The following is a 13,572-nucleotide window of genomic DNA, read 5'->3' as shown; positions in this document are numbered from 1 at the left end:
CTTTAATCCGAGCACTCAAGGCAGAGATAGGTAGATCCCTCCAAGTTTGAGGCCAGCTTGGTCTACAGAGTGAGTTCCAGGACAGCCAGGGCTACACAGAGAAACCCTGTCTCAAAAACAAAACAAAACAAAACAAAACAAACAAACAAATCAGGAAGAAAGAAAGAAAATGGAAAGAAATAGTTAACTCAGTCATATGCATTCTTGAAGAGAATTTCAAATAACTAAAACCACCCAGCCAACAAGAATTCTGTTCAAAATCTGCCTTGGCCCTGCGGGTGTTCGCTCACGCTGTCACCTCCACTTTCTGACCTAAATACCGGTTAGGGGAGGTCACCACTTCACCTGTGGCTTTACCGACTTCCTCGCCTACGCCTACAGGTCCCCACAACAGCAGGTGGTCTGATTTGAAGTCACTGTGGGAAGCCGGCTCACAAACAGCTCAGGACAGGATTGGCTTAACCGGTGAAGTCTCTTGCTATCCGGTGTGGCACTCTGAGTTTGAGCCCCGGGACCCACACAGTGGAAGGAGAGAACTGAGTTGTCCAAGTTTGTCCTGTGACCTCCACATGTGTGTCATGGTACCTCCTATGAATACACACACACACACACACACACACACACACACACTACTTTAATGTTTTGGGGGGCCTGGAGAGATGGCTCTGAGGTTAAGAGCATTGGCTGCTCTTCCAGAGGTCCTGAGTTCAATTCCCAGCACCCACATGGTGGCTTACAACCATCTGTAATAAGATCTGGTGCCCTCTTCTGGTGTGCAGCCATGCAGGCATAACACTGCATACATAATAAATAAATCTTTTAAAAATATTTTTTAATGTTTTTTTAAAGCAGTTCATATTTACTCAAGTTCCCTGGCTTATTTTTTTGTTGAACTTATTTTTGATAGATACTGTCTAGTATTCTCTCTCTCTCTCTCTCTCTCTCTCTCTCTCTCTCTCTTGTGTGTGTGTGTGTGTGTGTGTGTGTGTGTGTGTGTGTGTGTGTGTGTGTGTGTGTACCTGCTCTCAGAGGTCAGAAGAGGTCATCATCAGATCCCCTGGAGCAGGAGTTACTTACCAGCAGTTCTGAACCACCCAGCATAGGTACCAGGAACCATTCCCATCCTCTGCAAGAGAAGCAAGTGCACTTAAGCCCTGGGCCATCTCTCCAGACCTTCTTTGGGTTTTCTTGCTTACATTATGCAACACAGAGATCCTGGCAGCACTTCCCAGTGTCCATTTCAATGATTTAACATGACAGCGTTGTTCAAAATAAAAGATGGACCAAGGGACAGCAGTAAAAACCAAAGCAAGCATTCTGGAGTGTTCTCATTGTCCAAGCTTGGTGGGGTGAGACCTCATCTTCCTCCTAGAATCCAGAAGTCCACCTGCTGTAGGTGACCGGCCGGTGAGCTTGGGGGTGGGGGGGGGCACTCCACCTGCTGCAGGTGACCAGCCGGTGAGCTGGGGTGGGGGGCACTCCACCTGCAACTCATTTTCGAGGCTCAGTGTGACCAACTTCTCAGGGGGGTCCAGGCAGCATCTGTTTCCCACAGTCAGGTATTTCTATTCTTAACCTTGTAGCTTACCCACCCAGGCTTTCCCCAAGGCAGGAAACTCTGAATCCTAGCGTTAAAAAAGGAAATGCTTTTTCTAATGGAAGTGGAGGGGAAATGTGAAAGAGATCTCTTTTCTCAACCCAGCTGGAAGTGGGGGAAATGGCAGGTCTACGTTAGTAACAGCACCAGACTTCTTTAGTGAATATTTTGACCCTGGTAGGTCACAGATGAGTGAGGGTCTGTGAGTATAGAAATTCAGAAATGTTCCAAGTGCATTTGCTGTTGGGGGGGGGGGGGGAAAGGTTAAAATCTGTTGAAATCCCTGGTGTCCTTGGGTTGCTTCAGTCCTAGGAAAAGTGTTTGGCGCTGGATTTTATTTTAATTTTGCTAAGAAAAATGGTGATGGGACGGGGGCTAGTTATTTTATTTTTATTACATTGCATTTAGGGACTGGTACTTTCTGAAGCAAAAAGATGACTCAAGCCAGACTCAGATCCAGCACGTTTTCTCTCATCCGCAGAATTTAAATTAAAATACGAGTATACAAGACCTGCACAGTGACCATACTAGTTGACATGGCAACATGAATGGGGGAAGCCCATGAAAGGCTACAGACAATGGCCACAGAGGAAGGGAGAGTCCATCCATTTTCTCCACTGATGAACTCCCTGAAAGGTTATCCAGTCCCAACTGGTCAGCCCTAAACACAAACAGCACGAAATGTACTCAGCGGGCTATACATAATACAAATATTATATATATATATATAAACTATAGAAGAAGAGGTTCGTTAACTTGAGAAGGGTAGGAAGGACCTGGGAGAAAGTGGAGTGAGGAAGCAGGGCTAAGTGATGCATACACAGTACTAATGTGAAGTTCTCAAAAACATTAAAAATATTTTTACATTTTATTGAATTACTTAAAATTATATATATGAAGGGAATGGCAAAAGAGTAATACAGTAAATATGAGCACATTACAATGCTATACATGTATGAAAATGTCAGGATGAAATCCATTATTTTGTATGCCAACTTTAAAACTGATAAAAGAAATGATAAATGCAATTCAAGATGCTCGAAAATTCAAAAGGTGAGAAGTGGTTCTTACTCCTCAAATTCTTAGTGGCTAGCTGGGAAAAAAAAAAAAAAAACAACTACACTGAACTAGGAAAATTATACAATTCAAACTACATGTGTTAGCTTTGTGTTAACCGATAGCAGTCCTCATCTTTACTCACAGGGACACCCTCCAAGACCACACACACCCCCAAGAGATTTTTTGTTTGTTTGTTTGTTTGTTTGGTGTTTTAGTTCTTCGAGACAGGGTTTCTCTCTGTAGCTTTGGAGCCTGTCCTAGACTAACTCTGTAGACCAGGCTGGCCTCGAACTCACAGAGATCCGCCTGCCTCTGCCTCCCGAGTGCTGGGATTACAAGCATGTGCCACCACCGCCCGGCTGCCCCCGATAGTTTTAAATGTCAACTTGTCACAACCTAGAATCACCTGAGAAGGGGCCTCATCTGAGGAAGTACCTAGACCAGATGGTGGGCACAGCTGTGGAGGAGTGTCCCGATTATTAACTGTGGAAGGAAGAGCTGCACTTAATCTGGATGGCACCGTTGCTGGGCTGGGCCCTGTTTGAGGGTGAGGGCAAGCTAAGCGGAAGCTGTCAGCAAGCAAGCGAATGTGCGTCGATTCTCCCTGCTCTTGACTGGCTAGGATCTAAACTGCTTGAGTTCCTGCCTGGATTTCCCCTTTCTCACAGACTGGAACCTGGAATTATAAGCAGAATAAAAGCTGGCCTCTCCCATTAGGCACAGTAAAAGATTAGCAATGCTGCCGGATTGTAAAAAGAGAGTTCTGATGACACACTATGTGTGATACAGTCGCCAGCATCAGTGCCCTTGCCCTTGAGGCCATCATTGAAAACATGAGGATTGCTTCAGCCACGGTGTTTTCATATGCCGAGGCAGAGCTGATAAATGGGCAGCTATGAAGTGAGTAATAGGAGTACCGCTTGAAGAGTGTGTATATGCTGGACAAAGAGATAATTCATGTCCAGGGCAGGAAAGAGTGGGATGAAGTGAGATTTTATCACATTATTCAGAATGGTGCGAGATTCAAAACTTATGAATTATTTATTCTTGGAATCTTCCAGTTCATGTTTGTAGACCAAAGATGACTATGGGTAACTGTTGAAATTGCGGGTGGAGGCAGGCTACCGTCCACTGCTTCATTAGCTATTCATCCAGCCCAGAGAAGAGTGGGCAGACAGGGAAAGAGGAGCCGTCACGCTTTAGTGTGACAGCAGGCTGAGCCAAGGGAACAGAGGGAGGTTATTCTGAGCAGAGGGAATGGCCTGTGGCAGATGTATGAAAAGTCTTCTAGAACTAAGGAATGACCCAGGAGTAGATCAACCCAAGAGGTGGTAAGAGGGGGTGTCACGGAGGGGAACAAGACTGGAAGAAGTTGATATGGCATTTGGGGTACAACCTCCCTAAAAAGGAATTAGTCTAGGTGCTAGAGTGATGGATGGCTTGGCAGTCAGGAGCACTTGCTACTCAGTTCTGAGGATGAGAGTTCGGCTTCCCCTACCACATAGGGTGGCTCACCAATGCCCGTGACCCCAGCTCCAAAGGATCTGGTATCTTCTGGCTTCTGGGGGCACCTGTACATACATGTGCATATATGGATATGTACACAGAGACATAAACAAAATATTTTTAAAAGAAAGAAAAAACTACTCTTCATAAAATGCCCCATGGTGTGTTTATTGTCTGTATTTATTAAAGCAATGATTGATGGTTTTGATCTGGCATTTTGGGCAAAGGGAAAAAAGAGTGACGCCTGGTCTTTGAACCTGGTGACAGATATGTCATGAACAGCTGGAGATAAATATCATTTTCCCTGTGCCTCTCACATTGGCATTAAGCCTGAAACTGCCTAAGCTAGTTACAGACCCAAGAGAAAGAAGCCATTTTCCCATCTCTGTTGTGTGTTCTCTAGGCTTGTTTGAAACGACAGGAATACAAAAAAGACCCAAATGAGAAGACACAGGATCAGCTATGGGGGAAGGACACAAGTGACAGATCCCGCTTTTCAAGTGGGTCATCGTCCAAACAGGTACGGAGAATTTGTCTCTTGCTTCCGTGTGTGTGTGTGTGTGTGTGTGTGTGTGTGTGTGTGTGTGTGTGTGTGTGTTCCTTGCTGGGCCTAACTCTTGTCCCCTGGTGGTGAAGGAGCTGATATTCATGGTCTGTGAGACCTGCGTTGATGCTCAAGTTGGAGGCACTGACCTCCGCAAGTCCAGCACCATGTTTGTGGTTTCTGATCTAAGTCTCGGTACTGCTGTCTCTGGTTTTCATTTCAGTGCAGGAATAGAGTAAGATGCAATGATAACCACATCTATAGTAATGGGCAGTTTAAATATTTTTGTGTAACTTGATAACAAATAGTTTAGAATAATATATGATAATGTTCACAGTAGCCACTGAGTGTTTGTAGCATTGCAAACACTGTATTCAGCTTTTCATATCTATTAACCCATTTAATTATCATAGATACATATATGTCTATCTGTCTATCATCTGTCTACTGTTTTGTTTTTAAGACAGGGTCTGATGTGTCTCAGTCTAGCCTCAAACTGGCTATGTATCCAAGGCTGGCCTTGAACTCACGATCATCCTGCCTTTACCTCACAAATGCTAAGATTAGTATACATATTAAGATATATAAACAGTACATGGTGGTACATGCCCATAATCCCAGCACTTAAGAGGCAAGAGGATCAGGGGTTTGAGGCTAGCCTGAGCTAACAGCACCCCTACCTCACCCCAGTTTACTTTCTATTGGTATTTACTTCGTCTTACAGTCCAACATGATGGGAAGTTAGGGTGTGAACTAAAGCAGAGACCAGGGAAAGATGCTGCTTACTGGCTTGGTCTCTACATAGCTCAATCAACTTGCTTTTTTTTTTTTTTTTTTATGCCATCCAGAACCAGTTGCTCAGGGGTGACACCATGCAAAATGGACTGGGCTCTCAAACATCAGCCATTAATTAAGAAAATACCTCCCCACACACACACACACAAATAACACACAGACTTGCACACACACACACACACACACACACACACACACACACACACCTTGGCCACATTACAGATGGCAACTTGCTTCAAGTAGTCCTAAGGAGTCTCAGCTACAATTTCACAGGCACTTTGCAGTGGAGGGGGCATTCCATCCCAGATGTGCTGACCCCAGAGCAGAGCTCTCTCTCTCTCTCTCTCCATGTTTCATGTTGAAGGTCTTCTCTATCTAAGAATTTCACTTGTTCTGTGTAAGAGCTAAAGACCACAGACTACATCTAACCCTGGCTGTTAGCAAGGCGAATTGATTTAAGGTGAGTAAAATGCCCCTTATGAATTCTTATTTAATATTTTATGCCTAAAACAGACTCCAGAGGAGGGACTGTCTTTCCTATCAGTAGTATGGATCTCTGAGACAGATCTTGGATGCCTGATATCTATCAAGCTCTTGATTTCTTCTTTAATCTACGACATTCACACAGTGGTTATTTAATGTTCAAAGGACACCTTAAAAACATCAGTGATTGATGTTTATGGATAGAGCTGTGTCTCTGGGAGAGATATATACTCCCTATTAAGGGATATAAAAGCACACGATAAACTATCCCACCTAGACTTTGAAGGTGAAAGAGAACCATCTCACCACATCAGCAGCTGCCAGAACGCTTCGCCTGGGCCTCTTCCTGCTGGTCAAGGAGTAAATATAAGGGAGCTATGCTGACACCAAGGGAGTGAGGTAAATCCAAAAATCAAAGCTGGTTTGGCTGGAACAGCTTATTTTAAGCACTAAGGTAAATTCTGTCATTTTTACACTTTGAATAAAAAAATCAAGGACAGATAACAAAAAATGTGATATAATTTTAAGTCAGATAGCAGCATGTAGCAATTTCTAGATTGAGATAACGGAACAAATGGACACCTGGTCCCTCTGTTTTCATACAGAGGGTCACACACCAGGTCACAGCCATGCTTTCACAGCAGGAGTCCCACACACCTCTGGGATGCTCCAGACTTGTCTGATGCTCCTCTCTGTCAGCACTGCAGGACAAGATGTTGTCACATTCCTACAGCTTTTTCTTCGCACTGTAAAAATCGCCCTTTCAGGCCCTCAGACCACTTCCAAACAAGGCCATGGCTGTCCATTTAAAAGTGACACGATCATAGATGACTTGGATCTGATTTTCTAACTCAGTTTTATACTTACTTGTACCTAACACAAAGTAACAACAGATATTGCATAAAACTGGCCATTTCTATCCAAAGACAAGTCCGGAAGCCAGGCATGGTGGCACACGCCTTTAATCCCAGCACTAGGGAGGCAGAGCCAGGCGGATCTCTGTGAGTTCGAGGCCAGCCTGGTCTACAGAGTGAGATCCAGGACAGGCTCCAAAGCTACACAGAGAAATCCTGTCTCAAAAAACCAAAAAAGAAAAAAAAGAAAAAGAAAAAGAAAGTAAAAGAAAGAAAGAAAAGAAAAGTGGATCTCTGAGCTGGAGGCCTGCTTGGCCTACAGAGCAAGTTCCAGGCCAGCCAAGGGTACATGTGTCAAGAAAAAGGAGGAGGAGGAAGAGGAGAAAAAGAAGACGATGACAAGAACAGGCATTTTCATGTTGTACTATGTCACCCTGCCTATGAAACAATACTTGCAAATCAACTTTAATTCTTCAAATACTATCCCAAAGGCCTGAGTCTTACTTGTATAGTATCTTCAGGGTCCCACCTTCTCATTGGGAAAAGAGACAGAATCTTAATTTTCCACAGTGGTTTGCTTCTTTGCTTTATCATTTGGGATGCTGGGGATACTGGGATGTTTGACTCTGGACACAAAAGCAGAGGAAGAACTTGATGAGACATGATAGTACTGGTGTGTGTGTGTGTGTGTGTGTGTGTGTGTGTGTGTGTGTGTGTGTGCATGTCCGTCCTGCTTGCACCCCACTTGGCTCAATACTTAAGCTTGGTACAAAAAACATAGCCCAAGGTCCCTTAGGAGATTCAAAACAGATGCAAGAAAAATCCTAACCCTCTATTGTGCGTCAGTTTGGATATACCCCTTCCAAGTTTGAGCAGTTCCTCAGATTTCTAGAGCAGTCCAGTTGTTAACTCCTTGGCCTGCTTCACAGTATCTCCTATCCCTGAGGGAATGCATGACTTATTAAATAAACCTCCTTCAAAAGGGTACACAATGCCAGGGGATGCTGGACCTATTTTCCCAGAGACTCTAAGAAAGAAGAAAGTTGGCATCTCCCAAAGGAGAACCAGGCCAGACAGATCCAATTTCCAGAGCCCAGTGTATTAAATGTCATACCAGGCAAAACATCCTTGGTCAGTCAGAAAAGGACTGGAAAAAGATACAGACGCATGAGATACTGTAAACCAAACAGCCCCTACCAGGGCGGGGGAGGTGTGCCTCACCAATTCCTTCCCAGAGACTGCCTGGACCTAGAACTCTAGGTAATGTTTTACATCTGATTTGTGAGGGCAAGTTTATCCTCTGATGGAGCGGCTGGTGCCAAAGTCAATTGCTGAATTCATGGAAATTTTTCCAATGTCCTGTCATCCTTTGAAGCATGCCATGACCAAATTTTGACAGTTGTGTTGCAATTTTCACGACTTGTTCATTTCTTAAGCCGGACTCCAACTGTCACAATTCTGATGAGCTTGGGACAAACCATCAAGGAATAGCTCCGGTGTCAAACTATCATTTCCAGACACCTGCCTTGAGGTGGGCAGATCGCCTCCAAACTCACAGTTAACCCAGTGACTGCTCCCTGGCACACCGTCCCTCTGTAACCAGAGGCTTTCCTAGGGCTGCAAAGGTTGTGTTTAAGTCCGAAATGAAGCAATCTCCATCAAGCCCTTTACTGAGATGTTCTTTCGTATGGTACATCGATCGAAGTCTGTGGCTTGCCATCATAGAAAACATAACCGAAGACTGCTCTGACCCTTGTCATCTTGTGAGTTTAAGCAAAGTGTTTCAGTTCTCCAAGGGGACACTCTCTTGTAGTTAAGAGTTTTCCAACTCTAACTACACTTACTATGTTATGCTTACCTTGCAAGATCATTGTGAGAATGAGGAAACTTGCTAAGTGATAAGCTAACATTAAGTCATGTCTATAAACTGCCTTGTTAGCCACTTCTACCGCAAGTGATGCCCCAACAGGTATCAATGAAGAAACAGGTTCTGTGACTTCTTGAACATTTTCCTTTGCCTCTGACCCATGGCAGGTCACATTTCTTTCTTTTTTTTCTTTCTTTCTTTCTTTCTTTCTTTCTTTCTTTCTTTCTTTCTTTCCTTTCTTTCTTTCTTTCTTTCTTTCTTTTCTTTCTTTCTTTCTTTCTTTCCTTTCTTTCTTTCTTTCTTTCTTTCTTCCTTTCCTTTCTTTTTCTTTTTTTTTTTTTTTTGGTTTTTTGAGACAAGGTTTCTCTGTGTAGCTTTGTGCCTCTCCTAGAACTCACTTGGTAGCCCAGGCTGGCCTCGAACTCACAGAGATCCACCTGGCTCTGCCTCCCTAGTGCTGGGATTAAAGGCGTGTGCCACCACCGCCCGGCCCAGGCCACATTTCTAAAAGCCAACCTAATGTAGCCACTTATCATAAACCTTTTCTAGAAGGTTGGAGGACAACATGGTGAACTGTTTCTTCCAATTAGAATTTACCAGGGAAATGGACAGCAGCTCTACATGTCCAACTAGAGGTTGAATAATTCTAAAGCAGTGTCCATGGAAGAAGAGAGTGGCATTTATCTTCCCTAGCCCATCGCCACCGCAGGGATTGATAGGGGCTCTGTCTTAGGGCTTCTATTGCTGTAAAGATACACCCTGACCATGGCAACTCTTATGAAGGAAAACATTAATGGAGTGGCTTACAGCTCAGAGGTTCAGTCCATTATCTTCATAGTGGGACATGGTGGTGTGCAAGCAGATGTGCTGAAGAGGTGGCTGAGAGTCCTACATCTTGTACAGGCAACAGAAAGTGAATTAAGACACTGGGTGTTATCTTGAGCATTGGAGACCTCAAAGCCCACCCCCACAGTGACACATTTCCTCCAACAAAGCCCCACCTACTTTAACAAGGCCATTCCTCCCAATAGTGTCATTTCCTATGAGCTTATGGGGACCAATTGCATTCAAACTGCCACAGGCATCAAGATATTTTATCCTCTCTAACCTTGACAGACAATAGACATGACCTGATTTCCCCATAGAAGATGAGAGAATTGATTGACTAAACTAGCCTAGGATGAGGGGAGGGGGCAGAGCAGGGGGAGGCAGTAAGCTTGTATAAAAGACTCAACATGAGCCTTCCTCGTGTTCTGGATCCTGGATCCTTGCTGGAAGGGACACTGTTCCAAAGGTACTAACCTCAAGGGCTGAAGCCAAGCGGTCTCTGGATATCCTACCCTAAGAAGGAAGATGGAGAGGCTGGAGAGATGGTTCCGTGCTTAAGAACTCTTCCAGAGGACCAGGGTTTTGTTCCCAGCACCTGCATCGGGTGGCTTATAACTACCTGTAATTCCAGCTCCCTGGTCTGTGGGCACATGTCCATTCATGGTACACACACACACACACACACACACACACAAATGAAAAAATAGGAAAGAGAGGGTTCAGCTCAGCTTTTCCAGGGCATCTGTCACTTTGCTGAGAGGAATGAGGTTGTCAGCCTTCAACTCTTGGCAGCTGAGCAACTAAAGATTCAGATTGCAGGCCGTAAAGACCCAAAATTACACTGGAAAACGGTGTAGGCAGTTTACTTGATACCAAGAAGCATCTGGTCATGGCCTGGGCCTGCTCACTGTGATGTTTACTGTAGTGAGGTCATCCAAACCTCCCAGCAAGCAAAGCAAGCTTCCTAGGCAAGGCTGTTACCCAACATAAACACCGTAATTGTTTTTGTCCATGAGAATCCACACAGACTCAGGGGATTTAAAAACAAAGCCTCGTAAAGTAACCTGCAGTGTCTTTAAAAAAAAAAAAAAAGAAAGGTGTGTTGAGGCTGGCTCAATGCCAGCTGGGCAAACATTCAGATCAGCACTCGGACTCCAAGCACCCAAGTAAAAGCCAGGCATGACGACACAGGTCTGTGGGGAAGGTGGCTCTCCATCGCTCCATCCAGCCAGTCTAGCTAATTGGTGATCTACAGACTGAGAGACCTTGTCTCCATATAGAAGGTGGATGGGCCCTGGCATGATGATACACACCTTTAATCCCAGCACTTAAGAAGCAGAGGCAGGTGGATCTTTGTGAGTTCCAGGCCAGCCTGGGCTATAGAGGTGGTTCCAGCCCAGTCAGGGCTAGATAATGAGACATGATACTGAAATAAATAAATAAGATGGAAAACCAATTGAACTAATGTAGACCTCTGGTCTGCACACACACACACACACACACACACACACACACACACACACAGACAAACATACACACACACACACACACACACACACACACGCACGCGCACACACACACACACGCATGCACGCACGCGCGCACACACACACGCGCACACACACACAAACACGCGCACACATGCACACACACACGCGCACACACACACACAAACACACACATACACACACACACACACGCGCACACACACACACACACACACACACCACACACCAGTGTCCCATCCCTAAATGAGGGTAGGCAAGATCCAAAACTGTACTGAGCACTACAGCAGTGGTCATGGCACATACTTGTAATCTCAGCACTTTGGAGAGAATCAAGAGTTTAAGGTCACCCTCAACTAGGTAGTGAGTTCAAGGCCAGTCTAGGCTACCTGAGACACTGACTAAAATAAATAAATAAACAAATAAATAAAAGTAGGGCCAGAGAGATAGCTCAGTGGGTAAAGGCACTTCCTGTGCACGCCCAACAACCTGAGGAGTTCTAGCCCTGGCATCTACATACATGAAGGTGAAAGGAGAGGACAGACTCCACAGTTGTCCCCTGACTTCCACATTTGGGGGACAGCATGTCCACCCATACACATGTACACAAAATAATAAATAAAAATTTTACCTTTAATTTTACATGTATGAGAGCCTCCATGTATGCATGTGCACTACATGTCTACCGGGGGCTGATGGAATCCAGAAGACAACATCAGATACCCTGAAACTAGAGTTACAAATAGTTATAAGCTGCCATGTGGGTGCTGGGAACCAAACCTGGGTCCTCCTAACCACTGAGCACTGAGCCATCTCTTCTGCCTCTAAACTATATATAAAATTATATATATTAAAAAAATAAATTCCAAATTTACTTCCACATGCCTGCCCCACAGCCACTCAGCAAATGGCAGGCACAGTGGACCGTGGAAATAAATAGCATCTCCACTGTGACAGAGTTATACAGAAACAACTATTCCAGATGATGTTCAAGTCCAAAATAAGACTCCATGGGCCAGGAGAGAGTTCTGTTTCCCAGAAGCTGGGCCTGCATAACCCACACTATGGAGGTGGCAGTCCAGGGAAGCTGGCATTTTTTGCAGTGTGTGTGTGTGAGGGGTGTTTGGGGTGTGTGTGGTATGTGTTGTGTGGGGTGGGGTGTGTGTGTCCCGGGTACATGGTGTGCCTCCTTCCCTCACCTGCTTATTTATTCATCCTACCCTTCCTGTGAGACTCTCACTTCTCTCCTTTCCAAGGGCTCCTGGGTGGCTGTTCTCATTAACCTGTCAGTCAGCCTACTGACACCCTGAGCAGTCATGAAAGCAGCCCCAGCTTGGGATGTGACATCTGTGTTCCATGAGTCACACTTTTAATTTTCTCTGACTTCTGCTTGTCCATTGTGGGGTTCCTCGGGGGCCAGGCCTTTCTTCCTCCTGGCCTCAGGCTAGTGTGCTGATGAGGCAGGTCACACACACACACACACACACACACACACACACACACACACACACAGAGCTTTTAAATGCCGAAGGGCCCCACCCCAGGAGGCTGTGAGTCATCTCTCACACCTGGTGTGGTGTTTGTCTCAGCTGCCCTTTTAACTCTAGCTCAGATCCTGGCACCCTGGAAACACACCTGGGTAAGGAGTAGCTGTGCACACAGCTTCTGCAGCCGACCCCACCTCCCCCAAAGAGTGCCCCCTGGAGACGGAGTGTGCGCCCCACAGTCTGACAAGCATGGATCTGTGGGAATTTTCCTCTGGGCTTGTTTACCATCTTGGCTGTGGATTTGTTCACCAGAATGCCCCTAGAGCCCCTGGTCTCACATGGCTGAATGCATGGAAACCTCAAGCTGGTTTCCTCTTCCTGTGTTTTTATTTCTACACCGGCTAGAATTCTGGAAGTTGTGTTAGACTCCTCCTCCTCTGTTAGTCCCTCCTCCTCACGCTTCACAGTAGACACTAAAATCTTCTGTAGACTGCCCAAGGACTTTTCCCTTACTGGGCCCTGTCTTTCCTTCTGTCTGAATTATTGTAGTAATGAATTCCCCGGCCATCTCTTCCCAGTCAGTCTAACAGGCTGCTGCTGTAAGTGTAACCCTTCTGAAAGCAAATTGGATGGCAATCTTTTTTTTTTAATTAATTAATTTATTTATTATGTATCATGTTCCACCTGCATGTGTGCTTGCAGGCCAGAAGAGGGCACCAGATCTCATTACAGATGGTTGTGAGCCATCATGTGGGGTGCTGGGAATTGAACTCAGGACCTCTGGAAGAACAGCCAGTGCTCTTAACATCTGAGTCATCTCTCCAGCCAGACAATCATTTATTTAAAATCCCTCTTTCATTTCCCCACTCTTTGGGGTCATCTAGGAAGGTGTTTATTGGCCTCACCTATAGTCATCACTGCATCAACTCTTTGGGACACCTGGTCTGGCACCTAGGTCTTTCTGGAGGTCCAGTGACTTCTCTCACCCTCTGTGTTCAGGCCCTTCATGGGGTAAGGCCTCCTTCCCTTAGATCACAGTTCTCAACC

The 13,572-nt window shown here is 45.2% G+C and overlaps 1 protein-coding gene across 5 annotated transcripts in view; it reads left to right on the top strand.

Moving 5' to 3' along the window:
- The window catches only part of Marchf10 (membrane associated ring-CH-type finger 10), a 99,544-nt gene that overhangs the window by 23,773 nt on the left and 62,199 nt on the right, over window positions 1–13,572 (top strand). For all 5 annotated transcript variants that reach the window (XM_036194603.1, XM_036194604.1, XM_036194605.1 and 2 more), the window contains exon 4: window positions 4,566–4,682. In XM_036194603.1, coding sequence (XP_036050496.1) covers window positions 4,566–4,682 — 117 coding nt within the window. The remainder of the gene's footprint in view (window positions 1–4,565; window positions 4,683–13,572) is intronic.

This window comes from Onychomys torridus, chromosome 8 (assembly GCF_903995425.1).
Source record: "Onychomys torridus chromosome 8, mOncTor1.1, whole genome shotgun sequence".
In the NCBI taxonomy this organism is placed as follows: Eukaryota; Metazoa; Chordata; class Mammalia; order Rodentia; family Cricetidae; genus Onychomys; species Onychomys torridus.
The sequence above is the reverse complement of the archived record's forward strand: the minus strand, read 5'-3'. Positions and strand labels throughout refer to the sequence as shown.